Source organism: Hemiscyllium ocellatum, chromosome 21, assembly GCF_020745735.1.
Source record: "Hemiscyllium ocellatum isolate sHemOce1 chromosome 21, sHemOce1.pat.X.cur, whole genome shotgun sequence".
Taxonomy (NCBI): Eukaryota; Metazoa; Chordata; class Chondrichthyes; order Orectolobiformes; family Hemiscylliidae; genus Hemiscyllium; species Hemiscyllium ocellatum.
This window is the reverse complement of record NC_083421.1, coordinates 64,967,454-64,994,608: the sequence shown is the minus strand read 5'-3', so window position 1 is coordinate 64,994,608 and position 27,155 is coordinate 64,967,454. Positions and strand designations below refer to the sequence as shown.

Genomic DNA, 27,155 nt, shown 5'->3' with positions numbered 1-27,155 from the left:
GAGTGTTAACCCCCCGAGTACCTGTCCAATGCAGTGTTAACCCCCGAGTGTCTGTCCAATACAGTGTTAACCCCCGAGTGCCTGTCCAATGGAGTGTTAACCCCCCAGTACCTGTCCAATACAGTGTTAACCCCCGAGTGCCTGTCCAATGGAGTGTTAACCCCCCAGTACCTGTCCAATACAGTGTTAACCCCCGAGTGCCTGTCCAACAGAGTGTTAAACCCCGAGTACCTGTCCAATACAGTGTTAACCCCCCAGTACCTGTCCAATAGAGTGTTAACCCCACAGTACCTGTCCAATACAGTGTTAACCCCACAGTACCTGTCCAATAGAGTGTTAACCCCCCGAGTGCCTGTCCAATGGAGTGTTAACCCCCGAGTGCCTGTCCAATACAGTGTTAACCCCCGAGTGCCTGTCCAATGGAGTGTTAACCCTCTAGTACCTGTCCAATACAGTTTTAACCCCCCCGAGTGCCTGTCCAATGGAGTGTTAACCCCCGAGTACCTGTCCAATACAGTGTTAACCCCCCAGTACCTGTCCAATACAGTGTTAACCCCCGAGTGCCTGTCCAATGGAGTGTTAACCCCCCAGTACCTGTCCAATACAGTGTTAACCCCCGAGTGCCTGTCCAACAGAGTGTTAAACCCCGAGTACCTGTCCAATACAGTGTTAACCCCCCAGTACCTGTCCAATAGAGTGTTAACCCCCGAGTGCCTGTCCAATAGAGTGTTAACCCCCCGAGTGCCTGTCCAATACAGTGTTAACCCCACAGTACCTGTCCAATACAGTGTTAACCCCACAGTACCTGTCCAATAGAGTGTTAACCCCCCGAGTACCTGTCCAATACAGTATTAACCCCCAGTACCTGTCCAATACAGTGTTAACCCCCCGAGTGCCTGTCCAATGAAGTGTTAACCCCCGAGTGCCTGTCCAATGGTGTGTTAACCCCCGAGTACCTGTCTAATAGAGTGTTAACCCCCGAGTACCAGTCCAATGGAGTGTTAACCCCCAGTACCTGTCCAATAGAGTGTTAACCCCCGAGTGCCTGTCCAATACAATGTTAACCCCCGAGTACCTGTCCAATGGATTGTTAAACCCCAGTACCTGTCCAATAGAGTGTTAACCCCCGAGTACCTGTCCAATAGAGTATTAACCCCCGAGTACCTGTCCAATGGAGTGTTAGCCCCCCAGTACCTGTCCAATAGAGTGTTAACCCCTGAGTGCCTGTCCAATAGAGTGTTAACCCCTGAGTGCCTGTCCAATGGAGTGTTAACCTCCTAGTACCTGTCCAATAGAGTGTTAACCCCTGAGTGCCTGTCCAATACAGTGTTAACCCCCGAGTACCTGTCCAATACAGTGTTAGCCCCCAGTACCTGTCCAACAGAGTGTTAACCCCCGAGTGCCTGTCCAATACAGTGTTAACCCCCCCCCGAGTACCTGTCCAATAGAGTGTTAACCCCCGAGTGCCTGTCCAATGGAGTGTTAACCCCCAAGTGTCTGTGCAATACAGTGTTAACCCCCAGTACCTGTCCAATACAGTATTAACCCCCAGTACCTGTCTAATAGAGTGGTAACCCCGAGTAGCTGTCCAATAGAGTGTTAACCCCCAGTGCCTGTCCAATACAGTGTTAACCCCCCGAGTGCCTGTCCAATGGATTGTTAACCCCCGAGTACCTGTCCAATAGAGTGTTTAACCCCCAGTGCCTGTCCAATACAGTGTTAACCCCCCGAGTGCCTGTCCAATACAGTGTTAACCCCCGAGTACCTGTCCAATACAGTGGTAACCTCCCATTACCTGTCCAATAGAGTGTTAACCCCCGAGTACCTGTCCAATACAATGTTAACCCCGAGTACCTGTCCAATGGATTGTTAACCCCCAGTACCTGTCCAATAGAGTGTTAACCCCCGAGTACCTGTCCAATACAGTGTTAAAACCCCCCCGAGTACCTGTCCAATAGAGTGTTAACCCCCGAGTGCCTGTCCAATGGAGTGTTAACCCCCAAGTGTCTGTCCAATACAGTGTTAACCCCCAGTACCTGTCCAATACAGTATTAACCCCCAGTACCTGTCTAATAGAGTGGTAACCCCGAGTAGCTGTCCAATAGAGTGTTAACCCCCAGTGCCTGTCCAATACAGTGTTAACCCCCCGAGTGCCTGTCCAATGGATTGTTAACCCCCGAGTACCTGTCCAATAGAGTGTTTAACCCCCAGTGCCTGTCCAATACAGTGTTAACCCCCCGAGTGCCTGTCCAATACAGTGTTAACCCCCCGAGTACCTGTCCAATAGAGTGTTAACCCCCCGAGTACCTGTCCAATGGAGTGTTAACCCCCGAGTGCCTGTCCAATACAGTGTTAACCCCCGAGTACCTGTCCAATAGAGTGTTAACCCCCCGAGTACCTGTCTAATAGAGCGTTAACACCCAGTACCTGTCCAATAGAGTGTTAACCCCCCGAGTACCTGTCCAATGCAGTGTTAACCCCCAGTACCTGTCCAATAGAGTGTTAACCCCCGAGTACCTGCCCAATAGAGTGTTAACCCCCCGAGTACCTGTCTAATAGAGCGTTAACCCCCAGTACCTGTCCAATAGAGCGTTAACCCCCAGTACCTGTCCAATACAGTGTTAACCCCCGAGTACCTGTCCAATACAGTGTTAACCCCCGAGTGCCTGTCCAATGGAGTGTTAACCCTCTAGTACCTGTCCAATACAGTTTTAACCCCCCCGAGTGCCTGTCCAATGGAGTGTTAACCCCCGAGTACCTGTCCAATACAGTGTTAACCCCCCAGTACCTGTCCAATACAGTGTTAACCCCCGAGTGCCTGTCCAATGGAGTGTTAACCCCCCAGTACCTGTCCAATACAGTGTTAACCCCCGAGTGCCTGTCCAACAGAGTGTTAAACCCCGAGTACCTGTCCAATACAGTGTTAACCCCCCAGTACCTGTCCAATACAGTGTTAACCCCCGAGTGCCTGTCCAATAGAGTGTTAACCCCCCGAGTGCCTGTCCAATACAGTGTTAACCCCACAGTACCTGTCCAATACAGTGTTAACCCCACAGTACCTGTCCAATAGAGTGTTAACCCCCCGAGTACCTGTCCAATGGAGTGTTAACCCCCCGAGTACCTGTCTAATAGAGCGTTAACACCCAGTACCTGTCCAATAGAGTGTTAACCCCCGAGTACCTGTCCAATGCAGTGTTAACCCCCAGTACCTGTCCAATAGAGTGTTAACCCCCGAGTACCTGCCCAATAGAGTGTTAACCCCCCGAGTACCTGTCTAATAGAGCGTTAACCCCCAGTACCTGTCCAATAGAGCGTTAACCCCCAGTACCTGTCCAATACAGTGTTAACCCCCGAGTACCTGTCCAATAGAGTGTTAACCCCCCAGTACCTGTCCAATAGAGTGTTAACCCCCGAGTACCTGTCCAATGCAGTGTTAACCCCCGAGTGTCTGTCCAATACAGTGTTAACCCCCGAGTGCCTGTCCAATGGAGTGTTAACCCCCCAGTACCTGTCCAATACAGTGTTAACCCCCGAGTGCCTGTCCAACAGAGTGTTAAACCCCGAGTACCTGTCCAATACAGTGTTAACCCCCCAGTACCTGTCCAATAGAGTGTTAACCCCACAGTACCTGTCCAATACAGTGTTAACCCCACAGTACCTGTCCAATAGAGTGTTAACCCCCCGAGTGCCTGTCCAATGGAGTGTTAACCCCCGAGTGCCTGTCCAATACAGTGTTAACCCCCGAGTGCCTGTCCAATGGAGTGTTAACCCTCTAGTACCTGTCCAATACAGTTTTAACCCCCCCGAGTGCCTGTCCAATGGAGTGTTAACCCCCGAGTACCTGTCCAATACAGTGTTAACCCCCCAGTACCTGTCCAATACAGTGTTAACCCCCGAGTGCCTGTCCAATGGAGTGTTAACCCCCAGTACCTGTCCAATACAGTGTTAACCCCCGAGTGCCTGTCCAACAGAGTGTTAAACCCCGAGTACCTGTCCAATACAGTGTTAACCCCCCAGTACCTGTCCAATAGAGTGTTAACCCCCGAGTGCCTGTCCAATAGAGTGTTAACCCCCCGAGTGCCTGTCCAATACAGTGTTAACCCCACAGTACCTGTCCAATACAGTGTTAACCCCACAGTACCTGTCCAATAGAGTGTTAACCCCCCGAGTACCTGTCCAATGGAGTGTTAACCCCCGAGTGCCTGTCCAATACAGTGTTAACCCCCGAGTACCTGTCCAATAGAGTGTTAACCCCCCGAGTACCTGTCTAATAGAGCGTTAACACCCAGTACCTGTCCAATAGAGTGTTAACCCCCCGAGTACCTGTCCAATGCAGTGTTAACCCCCAGTACCTGTCCAATAGAGTGTTAACCCCCGAGTACCTGCCCAATAGAGTGTTAACCCCCCGAGTACCTGTCTAATAGAGCGTTAACCCCCAGTACCTGTCCAATAGAGCGTTAACCCCCAGTACCTGTCCAATACAGTGTTAACCCCCGAGTACCTGTCCAATAGAGTGTTAACCCCCCAGTACCTGTCCAATAGAGTGTTAACCCCCCGAGTACCTGTCCAATGCAGTGTTAACCCCCGAGTGTCTGTCCAATACAGTGTTAACCCCCGAGTGCCTGTCCAATGGAGTGTTAACCCCCCAGTACCTGTCCAATACAGTGTTAACCCCCGAGTGCCTGTCCAATGGAGTGTTAACCCCCCAGTACCTGTCCAATACAGTGTTAACCCCCGAGTGCCTGTCCAACAGAGTGTTAAACCCCGAGTACCTGTCCAATACAGTGTTAACCCCCCAGTACCTGTCCAATAGAGTGTTAACCCCACAGTACCTGTCCAATACAGTGTTAACCCCACAGTACCTGTCCAATAGAGTGTTAACCCCCCGAGTACCTGTCCAATGGAGTGTTAACCCCCGAGTGCCTGTCCAATACAGTGTTAACCCCCGAGTACCTGTCCAATAGAGTGTTAACCCCCCGAGTACCTGTCTAATAGAGCGTTAACACCCAGTACCTGTCCAATAGAGTGTTAACCCCCCGAGTACCTGTCCAATGCAGTGTTAACCCCCAGTACCTGTCCAATAGAGTGTTAACCCCCGAGTACCTGCCCAATAGAGTGTTAACCCCCGAGTACCTGTCTAATAGAGCGTTAACCCCCAGTACCTGTCCAATAGAGCGTTAACCCCCAGTACCTGTCCAATACAGTGTTAACCCCCGAGTACCTGTCCAATAGAGTGTTAACCCCCCAGTACCTGTCCAATAGAGCGTTAACCCCCCGAGTACCTGTCCAATGCAGTGTTAACCCCCAGTACCTGTCCAATGGAGTGTTAACCCCCCAGTACCTGTCCAATAGATGTGTTAACCCCCCAGTACCTGTCCAATACAGTGTTAACCCCCGAGTGCCTGTCCAATAGAGTGTTAACCCCTGAGTACCTGTCCAATGCAGTGTTAACCCCCAGTACCTGTCCAATAGAGTGTTAACCCCCGAGTACCTGCCCAATAGAGTGTTAACCCCACGAGTACCTGTCCAATACAGTGTTAACCCCCGAGTGGCTGTCCAATACAGTGTTAACCCCCCCAGTACCTGTCCAATACAGTGTTAACCCCCCAGTACCTGTCCAATAGAATGTTAACCCCCGAGTTCCTGTCCAATACAGTGTTCACCCCCGAGTGCCTGTCCAATAGAGTGTTAACCCCCAGTACCTGTCCAATAGAGTGTTAACCCCCAGTACCTGTCCAATACAGTGTTAACCCCCGAGTACCTGTCCAATAGAGTGTTAACCCCCCGAGTACCTGTGCAATAGAGTGTTAACCCCCGAGTACCTGTCCAATACAGTGTTAACCCCCGAGTGCCTGTCCAATAGAGTGTTAACCCCCAGTACCTGTCCAATAGAGTGTTAAACCCCGAGTACCTGTCCAATGGAGTGTTAACCCCCAGTACCTGTCCAATACAGTATTAACCCCCAGTACCTGTCCAATGGAGTGTTAACTCCCGAGTACCTGTCCAATACAGTGTTAACCCCCCCGAGTACCTGTCCAATAGAGTGCTAACCCCTGAGTACTTGTCCAATGGAGTGTTAACCCCCGAGTACCTGTCCAATACAGTGTTAACCTCCCAGTACCTGTCTAATACAGTGTTAACCCCCCAGTACCTGTCCAATAGAGTGTTAACCCCCGAGTACCTGTCTAAAACAGTATTAACCCCCCAGTACCTGTCTAATGCAGTGTTAACCTCCCAGTACCTGTCCAATACAGTGTTAACCTCCCAGTACCTGTCTAATACAGTGTTAACCCCCGAGTACCTGTCCGTTAGAGTGTTTCCAGGATGGTTGAGTGTGTTGTTGTTGTTGTTTTAAATTGTTTTCCAAAGCTAATATCTCGAATTTTCTCTGATTACAGGGTAGCTCAGGCAACGATGGTCCACCAGGTCCTTCTGGTGAGAGGGTATGAATTATTCCGATTCTTTCCCTGCTCCTTGTTTATATCCCTGCTGTGGGTTTTATGCTGACCCAGGCATGCCCCTTCTGCTCCCCCACGTTCAGCACTGCCGAGTGAAGCTGCTAATGTGGGATTTGTTCCCTGACAGGGACACGAGGGCATAGTGCCCAGGTTAGACTGCTTCTACCCAACCTGGCTTTTGTAGCCAGTTTTCCCTGAAATTTCATGAAAATTTCTGCGCAGCACAGAAGGGGATCAGAATTTAATTCAAATGGTGCATTGTGATCACAGCTTTGAAACATGTACGATGGCTTTGGTCATTCAACTCACCCCCTTCATCTTTGGGGATGTTTAACTTTGAAATATTGAGAACATCTAAGTATTGTATTATGCACTGGTGAATTTGGTCAGGTGATAACAACAGGTTTGAAACTGTAAACAACATTCTCATTGTGAAAATAAAACAATAGAGGGTAAAGGGAAAACAACACAGGCTATGTGAGTGTATTGACATGAGCTGCTCAGTGAGGATCAGCTCGATTTAATAACATCAGTCCGATCACTCGCTGGGATTTCTGAGCTCCACTGTCTGGGGAACATTGGTCGTGTTTGTTTGGACTCACAGCTACAACTGATAAGATGCTGGCAATGTCATATGGCCATGTTCCTGCCAACATACCTCTGACCACTGCCTGGCACAAGCCAATGCCACCAAACACCGGTTTGTGAACTCAGAATCCCAGAACCAACTGTGCAATAACACAGAACTGAAACTCTTGACAATCTCCTGCTTCACCTCAGTGTACACCATCATGGTTCATGATGGACCAGCCATATCCTTGTCTTTGAACCACTTGTGTGGGCAATCAGTAACACAGCCAATAATGTACAAGTTGTACCCACGCAGAGTTTAACGCTGTGGTTACTATCCAGTGTTTTCCTGCACCTATTCTGAGAGGACATTAATCTGAGTGTTAGTGCCCTCTCAGGTGATTGTAAAACATCTCATTGTCCCATTTTGGAGGCAAATATTTGTCCCTAAACTGAGATGACAATAAAGTAATCATCGGTTGTTTGTATAATTGACTGTCTGGGAGCGTGGTTATAACTTGCCAGCTGTATACTCAACATTGAAACAAGAGCTACTTTCCAAAGTGATTAATTGGTTGCCTAGCAACTGGGGACACCTAGCAGTCGGGGGAGGTGATATAGAAATGCAAATATCCCTTTTCTCAACTTGCTTCTGTTTACATTTTAGGGACCACCTGGACCTCAGGGACCAATGGGATTTGCTGGACCCAAGGGACCTCCTGTGAGTAGTTGTAGGAATTTATAATTATTTTTGCCCAATTGCAGATTTCCTGACTCCAAATACAAATGCTGTTTAAGATATTATTTAATATGTTCAATGATCCACAAATCTGCACTTACTCAGAAATAATGCCGTGTTTAAGAGTACAGCTGAGCAGGTCACCTGTCAGGCATTCCCCTTCCCCTTTAACCATTCAGTGAATTCCCAGATAAGGAAATGTTCAGCTTTATCTGAAAAAGAACAATTTACAAGATTATAGGAAGAGGAATTGGGAGGTGGGACCTGAGCGACTGCTTTTCAATCAGCAGCTAGTTTGAGCCAAATGACCTCCTCATTAAACCCCACCCAGGACAGGGTCATCACAGTGTAAAGCTCCCTTTACACTGTTCCCATCAAACCTTCCCAGGGCAGGGTCATCACAGAGTAAAGCTCCCTCTACACTGTCCCCATTAAACCCACCCAGGATAGGGTCATCACAGTGTAAAGCTCCCTCTACACTGTTCCCATCAAACCCCACCCAGGACAGGGTCATCACAGTGTAAAGCTCTCTCTACACTGTTCCCATTAAACCTTCCCAGGGCAGGGACAACAAGGGGTTAAAGACCAGAGTAAAGCTCTCTCTACACTGTTGAAAAATGTAATACTGGAAAAACACAGCAGGCCAGGCAGCATCCAAGGAGCAGGAGAATCAACATTTCGGCCTTTACCCTTCTTCAGGAATGAGGCTGGTGTGCCAAGCGCGCTGAGATAAACGGTAGGGGGGAGGGAATTTGGGGGAGGGGTGCTGGGAATACGATAGGTGGAAGGAGGTGAGGGTGAGGGTGATAGGCCGGAGAGGGGGTGGGGATGGAGAGATTAGATTAGACTTACAGTGTGGAAACAGGCCCTTCGGCCCAACACATCCACACCGACCCACCGAAGCGCAACCCACCCATACCCCTACATTTACCCCTTACCTAACACTACGGGCAATTTAGCATGGCCCATTCACCTGACCCGCACATCTTTGGACTGTGGGAGGAAACCGGAGCACCCGGAGGAAACCCACGCAGACACGGGGAGAACGTGCAAACTCCACACAGTCAGTCGCCTGAGTCGGGAATTGAACCCGGGTCTACAGGCGCTGTGAGGCAGCAGTGCTAACCACTGTGCCACCGTGCCGCCCACAAAGAGAGGTCGGGAAGAGGATTGCAGGTCAAGAAGGCGGTGCTGAATCCGGGGGTTGGGACTGAGACAAGGTGGGGGGAGGGGAAATGAGGAAGCTGGAGAAATCTGAGTTCATCCCTTGTGGTTGGAGAGTTCCTAGGCGGAAGATGAGGCGCTCCTCCTCCAGCCGTCGTGTGGCCAGGGTCTGGCGATGGAGGAGGCCACGGACCTGCATGTCCTTGACGGAGTGGGAGGGGGAGTTAAAGTGTTGAGCCACAGGGTGGTTGGGTTGGTTGGTCCGGGGGTCCCAGAGGTGTTCCCTGAAACGTTCCGCAAGTAAGCGGCCCATCTCCCCAATATAGAGGAAGCCACATCTGGTGCAGCGGATGCAGTAAATGATGTGTGTGGAGTTTCAGGTGAATTTGAGGCGGATATGGAAGGATTCCTTGGGGCCTTGGAGGGAAGTAAGGGAGGAGGTGTGGGCGCAAGTTTTGCATTTCCTGCGGTTGCAGGGGAAGGTGCCGGGAGTGGAGGTTGGGTTGGTGGGGGGTGTAGACCTGATGAGGGAGTTGCGGAGGGAGTGGTCTTTCTGGAACGCTGATAGGGGAGGGGAGGGAAATATATCCCTGGTGATGGGGTCCGTTTGGAGTTGGCGGAAGTGATGACGGATGATACGCTGTATATGGAGGTTGGTGGGGTGGTAGGTGAGAACCAGTGGGGTTCTGTCCTGGTGGCGGTTGGAGGGGCGGGGCTCAAGGGCGGAGGAGCAGGAAGTGGAGGAGATGCGGTGGAGGGCATCGTCGATCACGTCTGGGAGTAAATTATGGTCTTTGAAGAAGGAGGCCATCTGGGCTGTACGGTATTGGAACTGGTCCTCCTGGGAGCAGATGCGGTGGAGACGAAGGAATTGGGAATATGGGATGGAGTTTTTACAGGGGGCAGGGTGGGAGGAGGTGTAGTCCAGGTAGCTGTGGGAGTCAGTCGGTTTATAGTAGATGTCCGTGTTGATTCGGTCGCCCAAGATAGAAATGGAAAGGTCTAGGAAGGGGAGGGAGGAGTCTGAGACAGTCCAGGTGAATTTGAGGTCAGGCTGGAAGGTGTTGGTAAAGTGGATGAACTGTTCAACCTCCTCGTGGGAGCACGAGGCAGCGCCGATACAGTCATCGATGTAGCGGAGGAAAAGGTGGGGGGTGGTGCCAGTGTAGTTGCGGAAGATGGACTGTTCCACATTTCCTACGAAGAGGCAGGCATAGCTGGGGCCCATGCGGGTGCCCATGGCAACTCCTTTGCTTTGGAGGAAGTGGGAGGATTGGATAGAGAAGTTGTTCAGAGTGAGGACCAGTTCAGTCAGTCGAAGGAGGGTGTCAGTGGAAGGGTACTGGTTGGTGCGGCGGGAAAGGAAGAAGCGGAGGGCTTTGAGTCCTTCGTGATGGAGGATGGAGGTGTACAGAGACTGGATGTCCATCGTGAAGATAAGGCGTTGGGGGCCGGGGAAGCGAAAATCATGGAGGAGGTGGAGGGCATGGGTTGTGTCCCGAACGTAGGTGGGGAGTTCTTGGACTAAGGGGGACAGGACCGTGTCGAGGTATTGGGAGATGAGTTCGGTGGGGCAGGAGCAGGCTGAGACAATGGGTCGGCCGGGGCAGGCAGGTTTGTGGATTTTGGGCAGGGGGTAGAAACGGGCGGTGCGGGGTTGTGGGACTATGAGGTTGGAGGCGGTGGATGGGAGATCCCCTGAGGTGATGAGGTTATGGATGGTCTGGGAGATAATGGTTTGGTGGTGGGAGGTGGGTCATGGTCAAGGGGGCAGTAGGAGGAGGTGTCCGCGAGCTGGCATTTAGCCTCAGCGGTGTGAAGGTCGGTGCGCCAAACTACTACTGTGCCTCCCTTGTCTGCCGGTTTGATGGTGAGGTTGGGGTTGGAGCGGAGGGAGTGGAGGGCTGCAGGTTCCGAGGGTGAGGGGTTGGAGTGGGTGAGAGGGGTGGAGAGGTTGAGGCGGTTAATATCGCGACGGCAGTTGGCTATGAAGAGATCGATGGTGGGTAAGAGGCCAGCACGGGGTGTCCAGGTGGATGGGGTGTGTTGGAGGCGGGAGAAGGGGTCGTCAGAGGGTGGGCGGGAATCCTGATTGAAGACGTAGCCGCGGAGGCGAAGGCGGCGGAAGGAATGCTCGATGTCTCACCGCGTGTCGAACTCATTGATCCGGGAGTGTAGGGAGATGAAGGTGAGGCCTCTGCCCCTCCCACTCCACCAAGGACATGCAGGTCCTTGGACTCCTCCATCGCCAGACCATGGCAACATGACGCCTGGAGGAAGAGCGCCTCATCTTCCGCCTAAGAACCCTCCAACCACAAGGGATGAATGTAGATTTCTCAGCTTCCTCATTTCCCCTCCCCCCACCTTATCTCAGTCCCAACCCCCGGATTCAGCACCGCCCTCTTGACCTGCAATCTTCTTTCCAACCTCTCCGCCCCCACCCTCTCTCCGGCCTTTCACCCTCATCCTCGCCTCCTTCCACTGCCCAGCGCCCCTCCCCCAAATTCCCTCCCCCCTACCTTTTATCTCAGCCCACTTGGAACACCAGCCTCATTCCTGAAGAAGGGTTTATGCCTGAAACGTCGATTCTCCTGCTCCTCGGATGTTGCCTGACCTGCTGTGTTTTTCCAGCAACACATTTTTCAACTCTGGTCTCCAGCATCTGCAGTCCTCACTTTTTCTAAAAAGTTAAAGACAGAGTAAGGTTCCCTCTACCGTGTCCCCATCACACCCTCCTAGGGCAGGGACAACACAGGGTTAAAGTCAGAGTAAGGTTCCCTCTACCGTGTCCCCATCACACCCTCCCTGGGCAGGGACAACACGGGGTTAAAGACAGAGTAAGGTTCCCTCTACACTGTCCCCATCACACCCTCCCTGGGCAGGGACAACACGGGGTTAAAGACAGAGTAAGGTTCCCTTTACCGTGTCCCCATCACACCCTCCCTGGGCAGGGACAACACGGGGTTAAAGACAGAGTAAGGTTCCCTCTACACTGTCCCCATCACACCCTCCTAGGGCAGGGACAACACGGGGTTAAAGACAGAGTAAGGTTCCCTCTACCCTGTCCCCATCACACCCTCCTAGGGCAGGGACAACACGGGGTTAAAGACAGAGTAAAGCTCCAGGCCAACTCCTTGCTCATTCCTGGGTTAGAGGATCAGTGTTGACTGTTACAGACTGGTACCTTCCCGTGTCCCTGATCAAGTGGTGTCTGACAGAAGGTTGGTGCTGATGCCTCAAGCTTCTCCCCTGACACTGCCTCTGTGAACAGTGAGAGTTCATTGTATCTGGGCTGAACTGGATTCAGACTCGAATCCTGGGAGAGGAGAGGGAAAGGTCGATGTAAGAATTAGTCTCCTGTTGTAATTAACCATTCTAACAATATTACTAATGGCTTTCTCTACCTGATGCCTTTGTAGGGCCCAGCTGGCAAGGACGGATTGCCTGGACATCCTGGCCAACGCGGGGAAACGGTAAGTACCAGCCAGCTCTGAGATTTCTGCAATCCTTCTGCTGTATTGCCCTGACCTGGAGGGATTCTCACCAAGGTGACCACTCTGCCCTGTCAGACTGTACTATCAGCTGCATAGAAAGAGTTTCAAGAGATCAGACAGAACTCCTGAATCCCTCGGAGACCAGTGACACAACCTCTTATATCTTAGGAAATGTATTTGTGAATCCACAGACAGAGGAGGGTAGAGAGAGTGTGGTAAAGCTCTCCAGAGAACATTGTCCAGGAGCTGCTTGGCATCTGACCAGCACACACACATCCCTCGGATCAAACCTCTTGGGGATAGTGCTGTGGCACTGATTCAGATTTGAATCTAAGCCAGTTTCCTGAGCTCATAAATGGTGGGTACGTTCAGAGATAATGGCCTTCAGGATAGGAGAATTTGTCTCCTTTACTAATTATGGTCCTCAATGACTTCAATTCCACCACACATTCCACAATAACAGGCAGAGGCCATTCAGCCCATTGAGCCACTGATGACTGAGATCACATCAGATCTGCATCATAACCCCACTTAGCCTCTTTGTTTCTAGAATCCTTAGTCTCCTGATCCAATAAAACCAAACCATCAAGCTCAGTTGTGACATATTCAATGATCCCCAGTCTCTGCAGCAGTTTCTGGGCCGGGTTAGGGAGGAGGGGGAAGAGAGTTCCAGATTTCCACTCCCCTCGGGGTGAGGATGTGCTCCCTGATGTTACCCCTGAATCTGCCAGCTCAGATGATGAGGTTCCACCCCTTGGTCTGCCTCACCTCTTCTCCAAAATGAGCAAAGAATTTCACTCTCTCAGCCTTGGAATGATGTCAGCTCACAATACTGTCTCTACCACCGTTTACTGCAAACTAAGAACTTTCAAGCAGAAAGAGCAATATTTTAGTGGAACGATGGGTTGATAGTAACTGCCAATCTTTCCAGTGTCACTTTTATTCAGAGAAGGAGTCAGCTGGACAATGTCAGGCATGAGAGAAGATTTCCTCACTCATCCTCCCTCCGGCAGGTCAGAGCCCACATGGCCCAGGGCAGCTCGGCAGTACAAACTCATGGGAGTTAAAAAGTACAAGTCCCACTTGTTCACGTGGTGATATTCCATGGCTGGCTTTTAATCACAGCTTCCCACAGCCACAGTGTACTGCTCACAATGTGCTTTATCACCCAGTTGTAAATTGATTCCACGTTCTTTCCTCAAGTTTAACATAAACAGAATAATGGGCCATTATTCATTTCTTCATTTAACACAACAGCCTGCTTCTGGCTCAGTGGTGCCCTTTGCAGGGTATGAATCCGCAGTTACACAGCGTGTCGTTCCAGTGGGGAAATGTCAGTATCCCTTACTGTCTCCCACCTTCCCACCCTGTGTGAAACCACCCCCCTGCCTCATCACTGGGCATTCAGTGCTGTCTGCCCTTCACAATAGGGGACGTGAGTGAACTGAGTGTCCCAATCCCATCAGTAACCCCCATTGTCCCCAGCCTCACATACACAAAGGTAGCAGATTGAGGAAAGAGCAATAGGAACAAAGAGATTGGCTAACAGTAATGGCTGAAGATCTTCGCTGCTCACTAACTTAAGGCCCTTAGAATATGTGAAAATGCCTGTCAAATAAAATTAGCTTGCAGGAACTCTCTAATATCGGGATTTGTAAGAGGCTGGCATCAGTGAACTGCAGTGATGATTACTTAATGAGACACAAACCCAGCTTAATAAAAGATTCACTTTCCCAGTTGTGTCTTTAGGATGTTACTGTTGAGTTGAGATGAATCAGGTCATGTTGGCTGATCCTAAGGTTGATGGAATTCAGTGCTTGCCTGGTGTTGGCTTGTATCAGAGAATACTGAATGATACTGGTTTATGGTCACTTCAGTGGGAGTTGACAATGCTTTCTTCATTCTTGGAATATGGTTACCATTAGCTACGCCTCAGAAAATGGCATGTACTAGTTGTCCTGGAGATGACAGTGGTGAGCTGCCTTCTTGAATCACTGCAGTCTGTGGGGTGTAGAGACACCCTCAATGCCTTAGGGAGGGAATTCCAAGATTTTGACCCAGTGACACTGAAGGAAGGGCGTTATACTTCCAATTCAAGATGGTGAGTGGCTTGGAGAGGAACTTGCAAGAGATGGTGTTCCCCTGTATCTGCTGCCCCATCCTTCAAGATAATGAATTCCAGAATTTTACCTACTACCGAGGTTAGGCTGATCAGCCTATAATTTTTCATCTTTTGTCTTGATTCTTTCTTGATCAAAGGGGTTACAACAGCGATTTTCCAATGGTCTGGGACTTTCCCTGACTCCAGTGAATTTTGAAAGATTACAACCAGTGCCGCGGCTATGTCTTCAGCCACCTCCCTCAGAACTCTAGGATCTAGCCCATCGGGGCAGGAGATTTATCAGTTTTTAATCCTTTTAGCTTTTCTAGCACTTCCTCTTTTGTAATGGCTACCATACTCAACTCTCCTCCTTGACTCTCCTTAATTGTTGGGATATTACTTATGTCTTTCACTGTGAAGACTGACACAAAGTATTTGTTAAGTTAGTAAGTTTTGAGAAGATTTGTAGCTCAGGTTGAGGTTCTGGATGTAGATTGGCTCACTGAGCTGGAAGGTTCATTTCCAGACATTTCATCACTCTTCTAGGTAACATCTTCAGTGGGCCTCAGGCAAAGCACTGCTGATAATTCCTGCTTTCTAATTATATGTTTGGGGTTCTTTGGGTTGGTGATGTAATTTCCTGTTCTTTTTTTCTCTCAGGATGGTAGATGGGGTCTAACTCGATGTGTTTGTTGATAGAGTTCCGGTTAGAATACTCTTGGAATTCTCGTGTGTGTCTCTATTTGGCTTGTCCTAGGATGGATGTGTTGTCCCAGTTGAAATAGTGTCCTTCCTCCTCTGTATGTGAGGATACTAGTGAGAGAGGAAGGTCATGTCATTTTGTGGCCAGTTGGTGTTCATGTAGCCTGGTGGCTAGTTTCCTGCCTGTTTGTCCAATGTAGTGTTTGTTACAGTCCTTGCATGGTATTTTGTAACTGACATTAGTTTTGCTTGTTGTCTGTATAGGGTCTTTCAAGTTCATGAGCCACCAGCAGACTTAAGCAGCAGCTAATGAGTCAGGAATGACATCTGACCCCATTGCATTCAGTGCCACAGATTTAATTTCATTCTTAACTAACAAGGCAACCCCACCCCCTCTGCCCACCTCCCTGTCTTTTCGATAAGTTGAATATCCGTGGATGTTTAACTGCCAGTCCTGAACCCCCTGCAACCACATCTCTGTGATGCCTCTCACATCATAATGGGGAGCGGCACAGTGGTTAGCACTGCTGCCTCACAGCGCCAGGGACCGGGTTCAATTCCCACCTCGGACAGCTGTCTGTGTGGAGTTTGCACATTCTCCCCGTGTCTGCATGGGTTTCCTTCGGGTGCTCCAGTTTCCTCCCACAGTCCAAAGATGTGCAGGTTAGGTGAATTGACCATGCTAAATTGCCCGTAGTGTTAGGTGGATTAGTCAGGGGTAAATATAGTGGGGGGGGGGGGGTTCTCTTTTGAGGGTCGGTGTGGACTTGTTGGGCCGAAGGGCCTGTTTCCACACTGTAGGTAATCTAATCATAATCATTCACGATGATTTGTGCTGTTAATTCATCTACTTTGTTATGAATACTACGAGCATTCAGGTAAAGCACCTTAATGCTAATTTTCTTATCTTCATGTTTTCCATCACCTCGAGTAATATGTCGGAAGTCATTCCTAGTCTGCTTCGAACTTAAACCCTGCACACACGCTAACCTGCTGCGTATCTTTAACAAGCTGCAAGTTCACCCAGCATGAACAAAAATATCAAAGGGTAAACAAAGAGATGGAGGGAACAATGTTATGATAGAATTGGAGGGAGAAATAATGCACCCAGGCCCCTCTAAAGGCGGCCTGGTATTGATTAAGTACCAGCTGGGGGATGACCACTATCAACTTGGGCTGTTAATGAAAAAGGAACCATCCAGTTTGGGAACAAGCCCTTCCATCCACTAAGCTGCACTGACACTCGACACCTTTCTGAACTCAAACCTTTTCCCTCAACGCTGTCCATATCCCTCTATTCCCTGTCTATTCATATATCAGGCAAGATGCCTCTTAAATATTCCTATTATATTCACCCACCACTACTTCCTCTGGCAGCACATTCCGGGCATTTACCAGCCTCTGTATAAAAAACCTGCCTCTCACAGCTTCTTTATACTTCCTGTCTTTTGTCTTAAACATGTCTCGTGTAATTGTCCCATGTAACTGCCATTTCTACCCTGGGAAAAAGACTCCAACTATCCATTCTATCCGTGCCTCACCCAGTTTTGTTTCCTACTATCAGGTCATCCCTCAACCACCGATGTCAAGTGAAAACAAGTTTGTCCTATCACTCCTCATAGCTAACAGCCTCTTATTCCAGGCAACATCCTGGTAAACGGTCCATATCCTCTCCAAAGCCTTTACATTCTTCTGGCAGAGCGGTGACCAGAACTATACAATATTCCAGATGAAGTCTAACTCAGTTGAACTTGTAACTTTGTATACTCTATGCTCTGACTGATGAAGACAAGCATGCCATATGCCATGTGCCATATGTTGACCACCAAATCCACTTGTGTTGCCACTTTCAGGAAACTGTGGACTTGTACACATAGACCACTCTGGATATGTTAATGCTTCTGATATTTCTGCCATTTACGGTATACTTCACTTCTGCATTAAACATTCCAAAATGAGGCATCTCACATTGTGCAGCTTAGATTCCATCTGCCATTTCTCTCCCTAAGTCTCCAGCCCATCTGTATCCACTGGCAGTCCCCTCTCACTATCAGCATCTGCAACTTTACTCATCAGGCCACCTACATCTTTAACAATATTACAAACAACACTGAACCCTGCAGAATATCACTGGCCACGGATTCCTAGTCAAAAAACACCCGTCCACTACTACTGTCTTCTGTGACTAAGCCAAAGGATCCCATATGATATCACTCTCTGTATCAGGCTGCCATGAGGGACCTTGTCAAAGCCCTTGCCAAAGTCCATGTAGACAACATCTACAGCCCTCCCATTCATCAACCATCTTTGTCACTTCCTTAAGAAACAGGCAAGTTTGTGAGACACGACCTTCCAATGCTGCTGATCACTACTAAGTCCATCTTTTTCCAAATGTGAGTCCATCCTATCTCTGAATCTTCTCCAATAATTTCCCTACCACTGACATAAAGCTCACCAGCTTGCAGTTTCCCAGATTATCCCTTTTGCCCTTCTTAAACAAAGGAACAGTGTTGGTTATTCTCCAGTGCTCTGGGATCTCTCCTGTGACAGAGGATACAATGATTTCATACAAGGCACCAGTAAGTTCCTCACCAGCTTTCCTCAGCATTTTGGGAGAGATCCCATCCAGTCCTAGGACTATCTTAATGCTTTTCAAAACATCCAACACCTCTTCCTTTGTATGTTGACGTGCCCAAGAATATCAACATAGCCCTCCAGAGATTCACCATCCACTATGGCTGTATCCCAATAGCTAGTTCTCCCAACATTCCATGTGATCTAACCTGTCTACCATGAGGGACCTTGTTGAACATCTTACTGAAGTCCATATAGATCACGTCCACCACTCTACCAACATTAATCCTCTTTGTTACTTCTTCAAAAAACTCAATTAAATTCATGAGACATGATTTCCCATGCATAAAGTCACATTGACTATCTCTAATCAGTCCTGGCCTTTCCAAACATATGTAAATCCTGCCCCCAGAGGGTGGTAGGGGAAGGTTGCTTTTCAAACTGGAGGCCTGTGACCAGTGGTGTGCTACACGGATCGGTGCTGGGTCCACAACTTTTCATCATTTATCTCAATGATTTGGATGTGAACAGCAGATGTACAGTGAGTAAGATTGCAGATGACACCAAAATTGGAGGGGAGGGGTAGTAAACAGTGAAGAAAACTACCTCAAAGTCCAATGGGGCGTTGATCAGATGGGCCAAGGAGGGGCAGATGGAGTTTAATTTAGAGAAATGTAAGGTGCTGCATTTAGGGAAAGCAAATCTGGGCAGGACTTATACACTTAATGGGGAGTATTGCTGAACAAAGAGACCTTGGAGTTCAGGTTCCTAGCTCCTTAAAAATGCAGTCACAGGTAGATAGGATAGTGAAGAAGGCGTTTGGTATGCTTTCCTTTATTGGTCAGAATATTGAGTACAGGAGTTGGGAGGTCATGTTGCAGCTGTACAGGACATTGGTTAGGCCACTGTTGGAATATTGAGTGCAATTCTGGTCTCCCAGCTATAAGAATGACATTGTGAAACTTGAAAGCATTCAGAAAAGATTTACAAGGATGTTGCCAGGGTTGGAGGGTTTGAGCTACAGGGAGAGGCTGAACAGGCTGGGGCTGTTTTTCCCCAGAGTGCCGGAGGCTGAGGGGGAACTTCATATTTGTTTATAAAATCATGAAGGACATGGATAAGCTGAATAATCAAGATCTTTTTCCACAGGGTTGGGGAGTCCAAAACTAGAGGGCATGGGTTTAAGTTGAGAGGGGAAAGATTTAAAATGGACCGATAAGGGGCAACTTTTTCATGCAGAGAGTGAGCTGCTAGAGGAAGTGGTGGAAGCTGGTACAACTACAACATTTGAAAGGCACCTGAATACGAAAGGTTTAGAGGGATATGGGCCAACTGCTGGCAAATGGGATTCGATTAATTTCGGATGTCTGGTCAGTGTGGCTGAGTTGGAGCAAAGGGTCTGTGCCCATGCTGTCCTGCTCTCTGACTCTCATACTCTCCCTCCTCCTCCTTTGTGAATACTGATGCAAATTCCACTTTAAGAACCTCACCCGCTTCCTCAGCTCCACAAACAAATTCCTTCTTTTATCCTTGACAGACCTCCCTTTCCTAGGTACCCTCTTGTGCCTTATATATGTATAAAATGCCATTGAATTCTCCTTAGTCCTGTTTGCCAATGTCATTTCATGGTCCCATTTAGCCCTTCCAGCTCCTTGTTTATGTTTTCTTTATATTTCTGTATATGTTATGATTGCTCTGTCTGTTTCCGGTTTCCTAAACTTTACATATGCCTCCTTTGTCTTTTGACTGAGCTCACAATTTCTCTTGTTATCCAAGGTTCCTGAATCTTGCTATCCTTATCATTCACTTTCACAGGAACATGGTGGCTGTGAACTCTCATCAACTGGCCTTTCAAAGACTCCCACATGACAGATGCAAATTTACCCTCAAAAAGCTGCCCCCCCATTTGACATTCCCCAGTTCCTGCTTAATGTGGTGGTAGCTAGCATTCCCCCAGTTTAATACTTTCACCCAATGACTGTTATCCTGACCCTTAACCTAAACCTTACAGAGTTACAGTCACTGTTTCCTTTACGTATTGTTTTAAGAAATTCTTCTGGATTCACCTAATTCCCCCCAATCCAAGCCCCTGCTTAAAGGAGTCCCAGTCAGTATAGGGGAGGTTAAAATTACCCACCCCAACAACCCTTCTGTTTTTACGTTTGTCCATAATCTGTCCCCGTCTCTGTTCCTCTATCTCCCACTGGCTGTTGGGAGGCCTGTAGTACAATCCCCTCAAAGTGATTGCAGCTTTCCTATTCCTGAGCTCGACCCACTAGGCCTCAGTGAATGAGCCCTCCAAGGTGTCCTCCGTCAGAACAGCTGGGATATTCTCCCTAATCAGGATCGCAGCTCCCCCGCCTCTTTTACATCCCTCTCTACCTCGCCTGAAACACCTCAATCCCAGAACGTCCCTCTCTCCACCATGTCTCTTAATAGCTACAACATCATTGTTATATTTATTAATCTGAGCTCTAAATTCATCTGCCTTCCCTGTCATACTCCTCCCATTAAAACAAATACACCTCAGACCACCAGGCCCCCTGTGTTCAGTAACCTCTCGAAGTAAAAACAATGACTGCAGATGTGGAAATCAGATTCTGGATCAGTGGTGCTGGAAGAGCACAGCAGTTCAGGCAGCATCCAACGAGCAGCGAAATCGACGTTTCGGGCAAAAGCCCTATTTATTCCTGATGAAGGGCTTTTGCCCGAAATGTTGATTTCGCTGCACTTTGGATGCTGCCTGAACTGCTGTGCTATTCCAGCACCACTGATCCAGGATTCAGTAACCTCGCCCTGTCTGTTCTTCCTCTTTGACTTACTGGGTCTTGGTCTCTGAGTCCTCCTCAGTCATTTCACTTGCTGACCTGGTGTTGTGGTTCCCACCCCCATGACCCACACCCCCTGCCGAGTAGGTCTAGTAAATCTCCCTGGAAAAGTGCAGCAGGTCAGCCAGCATCCAAGGAGCAGGAGAATTGACGTTTCAGGCATGAGCCCTTCTTCAGGAAAGCCCTTCTTCAGGCTCATGCCCGAAACGTCAATTCTCCTGCTCCTTGGATGCTGCCTGACCTGCTGCGCTTTTCCAGCAACACATTTTCAGCTCTGATCTCCAGCATCTGCAGACCTCACTTTCTCCTGGCATATCTCCCTGCAAGGGGATTGGTGTCCCCTTGTTTAGGTACAACCCATCCTTCTTGTACAGGGCTTACCTGCTCTAGAAACGATCCACATGAACTGGAATTCATTAATAGTGACCAAGGTTGGCTAGTATTGACTAGTGTTGATTAATATTTACTGTGGTTGGTTCATAATGACTGATTTTGGTTAATATTTACCAGGGTTGCAATTGAAACATTTCAACCTTTGTTGAATGTGTATTGGGTTGTCTGTGGCCTGGTCACTTGTGTTGGTTTGTTCTGAATGAGGTGAAGCTGGAATTAGTGAATTGGAATGGAGTCAGTTAGAGTTGTTAAGGTCCTCTTTTGGCAGCACAGTAGTAGTGACCATCCCCCTGGACCTGGAGTCCTGAGTTCAGGTCCTACCTGCTGCATGGGTATGAAATAACATCTCTGAACGGTTAATGGGAAAAATAAGTTAATTTTAAAAAATCAATTCAAGTTGTTATTGAGTTCTGTCACATGTTGCCTCATATGGAGGGCCATATAGCTGATATAGCTATACCGTGTTGCGTTGTTACACTAACACAAGCTTATGTTACATAATATTGCGTTTTGTACTCACGCTAAGAAAAGGTTGAATCTTCCACTTTTCCTGACTGGACTGCTGTGTGTGCCCTCAGCATCTTTCAAAAAATGTTGTGCTGGAAAAGCACAGCCGGTCAGGCAGTATCCAAGGAGCAGGAGACATTCCTGATCAAGGGCTTATGCTTGAATGTCAACTCTGCTGCTCCTCAGATGCTGCCTGACCAGCTGTGCTTCTCCAGCACCACATTTTTGACTCTGATCTCCAGCATCTCCAGTCCTCACTTTCTCCTCACCATCTTTCAGCTCATCTCATCTGCTTCCAGGAGGAAGCAGGCACCAGCTCAACAGCCCACCCCAATCCACGAAACCCCCACTTCATCCACCCTTACCTTCGCCATCCCACTCAACCCAACCTCGCCCCCAGTGAGAGAGTGGGGGCTGTTTCCTGGTTATGATCTGGTAGGTGTAGATGTGGTGGAATCTCTGGGGCCTTACTCATCTTGTCTCTCACAGTGTGAAATCACCCCAGGCAATAATTTCCCTGGATGGAATCCACTTGCTGTCCTTTGTGTGATCTGATTGGATTATTATTGGTGAGATCTTGCTGTGTCAGTAACAGACTTCTCAAACCATCTCTTCACAGGGTTTCCAAGGCAAGACAGGCCCCCCCGGCCCTCCTGGAGTGGTTGGCCCCCAGGTGAGGACAAATTCATTCAGAATTCATTTCAGAATCTCCAAAAGAATGACTAATCATAGAGTAAAAGTTGTGCAGTAGGCACTGAAAATTGAGGTCAGAGTTTGAGTGTGAAACCACTGAAAGCTTCTATGATTGGTCAGATTTTGTGTGGGGATCTCCCACAGAATCTGTGACTGTTACATTGAATCATGTTCATGGTTTAGTGTCGAGCAGAAGGAATATCGTCCAGTTCAGTATCAACATTCCTGATGTTGACAATTTATCAAATTCAGCCCTGCTCACTTCAACTGTGGGGTTAACTTTATAATTTCAGATTTTGTCATGTAACAATTAGCATTTCAATCAAACATGCCCCCCCTCCCCCCAGTAATTGTTAGCAGCTGATGTCTGGTTGAGCATCTTCAGAGTTACCCACCCACTGGGCACGATCCGGCCAGAAACTGCATTTGAGCAAAATGAGTTCATCCCCCTTCTATTGATTCAAACAATTTGGATCACTCTCTGCACAGCGTCTTAATCAATATCAGCTCGTTTTGTAAAGGAGAATATAGGTTTTTACACAAAAATATAACGACAAACTCTTGATGTTGGAAATCTGGAAAAAACAGTAATTACTGGAGAAACTCAGCAGGTCTGGCAGCATCTGTGGAGAAAGAAACAGAGTTAATGTTTCAAAGTCAGTACCCTTTCTTCAGAACAGAATGGGTTTTTATACTTTGAGTATTGCAAAAACATCCAACAGCAATTCAGAAGGGGGAGAAGGAATCAGAGTTAGTGCTGGAAGAGTGGCCTTCCAGGAAATGGGTCCTTGAAAGTTTGCCGTGGGCAGTGGGAGGTTTGGGGGATGGTCATGGGGATTGGGAGGCTGTCACTACGTCTCACTGTATTTCTGACTTGCTGCTCTGTCAGGGTCCCACAGGAGAGACTGGCTCCCTCGGTGAGCGCGGCCACCCAGGGCCCCCTGGTCCTCCTGGAGAACAAGGACTGCCAGGATCTGCTGGGAAAGAAGGTGCAAAGGTGAGTGAAACAACAGCTGTTGGAACTCCTGAAGGTAGTTTGTCTAAATTTAACACTCGGACTCAGTCTAAATCACCGGCCAACACCAAAATGTTAAGATTCTTATCTTCAAATATTAACATCCTCATCACTCCCTAATTTGCAATCTCTTCTAGCTCTACCCCCCTCTCAATGTCCCTGTTCTCCTGTAATCCTAAATCCTTTTGTTTCCTCAGTGTTCTTGATTCCCTGTTGGTCATGGGCTGTCTGTGCCACAAACTCTGGAATTCCCTTGCTGAACTTCCCATCCCGTGTCCCACCATCTCTTGAGATTCTGAGGGACAGGATTTCCATGTATTTGGAAAAGCAGAGGTTGATTAGGGATAGTCAGCATGACTTTCTGTGTGGGAAATCATGTCTCACAAACTTGATTGAGTTTTTTGAAGAGGTGACAATGAAGATTGATGAGGGCAGAACAAGAGATGTGATCTGTATGGACTCAAACAAGGTATCCAACAAAGTTCTTCATGGTAGACTGTTTAGGAAGGTTAGATCACATGGGATCCAGGGGAAGCTAACCACTTGGATACAAAATTGGCTTGAAGGTAGGCAAAAAGAGTTTTAAGGTAGAGGGACTTTTTTCAGACTGGATGCTGTGAACGCGAGTGTCCAGCCAGAATCAGTGTCGGGTCCACTGCTTTTTGTCATTTATAGAAATAATTTGGATGTGAACAGAGGAGGTATGGTTAGTAAGTTTGCAGATGACACCAAAATTGGTGGTGTAGTGAACAGTAAAGGTTACCTTAGAGTACAACGGGGTCTTGATCAGATGGGTCACTAGCTGAGGAGTGGCAGATAGAGTTTAATTTAGATAAATGTGAGGCATTGCCTTTTGGAAAGGCAAACTAGGACAAAGTTAAAAACATGTAACACTAGGCTATAGTCCAACAGGTTTAATTGGAAGCACTAGCTTTCGGAGCGCTGCTCCTACATCAGGTGGTTGTGGAGGACACAATTGTAAGGCACAGAATTTAGAGTAAAAATTTACAATGTGATGTAAAGTAGGACAGGACTTGCACAGTCAATGCCAGGGCCCTGGGAGTGTTGCTGAACAAAGAGACCAAGGTGGTCAAGTGCATAATTCCTTGAATGTGGAGTCACAGGTAGATAGGATAATGAAGGCAGCATTTGGTGTACTTGCCTTAATTGGTCAGTGCGTTGAGTATAGGAGCTGGACTGTACATGTTGAAATTGTACAAAACATTGGTGAGGCCACTTCTAGAATACTGCATACAATTCTGGTCTCTCTACAACAGGAAATATGTTGTTAAACTTGAAAGGGTGGAGAAAAGATTTACAACAATGCTGCCAAGATTGGAGGGTTTGAGCTATAGGTAGAGGCTGAATAGACTGGGGCGATTTTCCAGAGCGTCGGAGGCTGAGCGGATGACCTTACTGTGGTGTTTAAAGTCATCAGGGGCATAGATAGGGTGAATAGCTGACGTCTTTTCCCCAGGGTTGGGGAGTCCAAGACTAGAGGGCATTGGGTTAAGCTGAGAGTGGAAAGTTTAAAAAGAACCTGAGGGACAACTTTTCATGCAGAGGGTGGTGCGTGTGTGGAAAAAACTACCCAGGAGGTACGGCAGACTGGTACAATTCCATTCAGCAGGCATCTGAATGGATATATGAATAGAAAAGGGCTTAGAGGGATACAGGCCCAAGGCTGGCAAATGGGATGAGGTCAGATTGGGATGTCTGCTCGATGTGGATGAATTGGACGGGAAGGTCTGTTTCTATGCTTTATGACTCTGTGACTCTCACTTCTCCTTAAGATGATCCTCGAGGTGTTTGACATCTTCATATACCTGTTTTAATGTCCCCGAAGATGGCTGAGTGGCAGATCGATCCTGTCGAGAGCTTTTGGAGATTCTACAAAATGCGCAAAGCGAATACAATTTATATCTGAAAATGTATAGATTTTTAATACATGGCAGAAGATGACAAAGTTATCGGTACAGACAAGAATGTCACAGCAAACAGGAAATTGAAAAACAGGGGTATAACCAGGAGCAAAACTAAACAGTGACTTCATAGTGACAGATACAAGGAACACCAGCACCTAATACTTCCCCTCCAAGCCATGCCCTCAGCACTGACCCTGTGACAGTGCGACACTCCCTCAGCACTGACCCTCCGACAGTGCGACACTCCCTCAGCACTGACCCTCCGACAGTGCGGCATTCCCTCAGCACTGACCCTCCGACAGTGCGGCATTCCCTCAGCACTGACCCTGTGACAGTGCGACACTCCCTCAGCACTGACCCTCCGACAGTGCGACACTCCCTCAGCACTGACCCTCCGACAGTGCGACACTCCCTCAGCACTGACCCTGTGACAGTGCAACACTCTCTCAACACTGACCATGTGGCAGTGCCCACTCCCTCAGCACTGACCCTCCGACAGTGCGGCATTCCCTCAGCACTGACCCTGTGACAGTGCGACACTCCCTCAGCACTGACCCTCCGACAGTGCGACACTCCCTCAACACTGACCCTCCGACAGTGCGACACTCCCTCAGCACTGACCCACCGACAGTGCGGCACTCCCTCAGCACTGACCCTGTGACAGTGCGGCACCCCCTCAGCACTGACCCTCCAACAGTGCGGCGCTCCCTCAGCACTGACCCTCCGACAGTGCGGCGCTCCCTCAGCACTGACCCTCCGACAGTGCGACACTCCCTCAGCACTGACCCTCCGACAGTGCGACACTCCCTCAGCACTGACCCTCCGACAGTGCGGCATTCCCTCAGCACTGACCCTCCGACAGTGCGGCATTCCCTCAGCACTGACCCTCCGACAGTGCGGCACTCCCTCAGCACTGACCCTCCGACTGTTGAGGAAGATGAGTATTGTCACTGAGCCATTGCTTAGATTCAGCAGAAACATGGAGAAGAAGGCGTTTTTGGTATTGATATTGTTTCACATGGAATGAGTTTGGATGGGGAGTGTTGACTCGCTCCCTCGTAGAGTTAGTTCGCTGTTGAATGCCTGCTGCTGATTAACATTGTCGTTCCTCTCGGTGCCCATCAGGGAGATCCTGGTCCTGCTGGCCCACCTGGGAAGGATGGTCCTCCTGGCCTCCGAGGATTCACTGGTGAACGTGGACTCCCTGGACCCCTTGTAAGTAGCTCAATCTTCACCGTTTCATCTTCACTTCTCATTGTTCACTTTCATTCTTCAATGCTTTTGTCCTTGCACGTCAAAGATTGTACTCACCTCTATCTGACTCATCACAATATCCTGCAAGATAATTACAAAGTAAGATTCAATTCTGAAGCATTACAAAATATTAAGGCATCAGCGATTTAGGTAAACAAGTGTCAGAGGTACAGAGTAAAGCTTCTTGTGTACTGTCCCCATCAGTACTCGGGCAGCACAGTGGCTTAATGGTTAACATTGCTGCCTCACAGGGACCCGCAGGAGATGGGGGAGATTTTTCATGAATATTTCTCCTTAGTGTTTACTGAGGAGTGAATTATGGATGGTAAGGAAATAAGGCAAGCAAGTAGGGATATTTGGATCGCATACATATTACCAGAGAGCAGGTATTTTCAGCTTTAAAGCATATTAAGGTGGATATATCCTCTGGGCCTCATCAACTCCATCCTTGGATGTTGTGGGAGGCTAGGGAAGAAATTGCAGAGGCCCTTGCAGAGATTGTCACTTCATCTTTAGCCACTGGTGTAGTCCCAGAAAACTGGAGGGTAGTTACTGTTGTTCCATTTGAGTTTTTTCAGAGGTAACCAAGAGGATGGATGAAGGTAGGGCAGTGAATGTTTCCTGTCCAGACTTCAGGAAGGCCTTTGACACAGTCCCACAGGGCAAGCTCGTCATGAAGGTTAGGTCACATGGGATCCAGGGAGAGCTACCCAATTGGATTCAAAATTGACTCTGTGA

At 48.5% G+C, this 27,155-nt stretch overlaps 1 protein-coding gene across 2 annotated transcripts in view; it reads left to right on the top strand.

Moving 5' to 3' along the window:
- The window catches only part of LOC132825971 (collagen alpha-1(V) chain-like), a 499,923-nt gene that overhangs the window by 408,847 nt on the left and 63,921 nt on the right, over positions 1-27,155 (top strand). For both annotated transcript variants that reach the window (XM_060841664.1, XM_060841663.1), the window contains exons 35-40: positions 6,399-6,443; positions 7,696-7,749; positions 12,351-12,404; positions 22,150-22,203; positions 23,113-23,220; positions 26,289-26,378. In XM_060841664.1, coding sequence (XP_060697647.1) covers positions 6,399-6,443; positions 7,696-7,749; positions 12,351-12,404; positions 22,150-22,203; positions 23,113-23,220; positions 26,289-26,378 — 405 coding nt within the window. The remainder of the gene's footprint in view (positions 1-6,398; positions 6,444-7,695; positions 7,750-12,350; positions 12,405-22,149; positions 22,204-23,112; positions 23,221-26,288; positions 26,379-27,155) is intronic.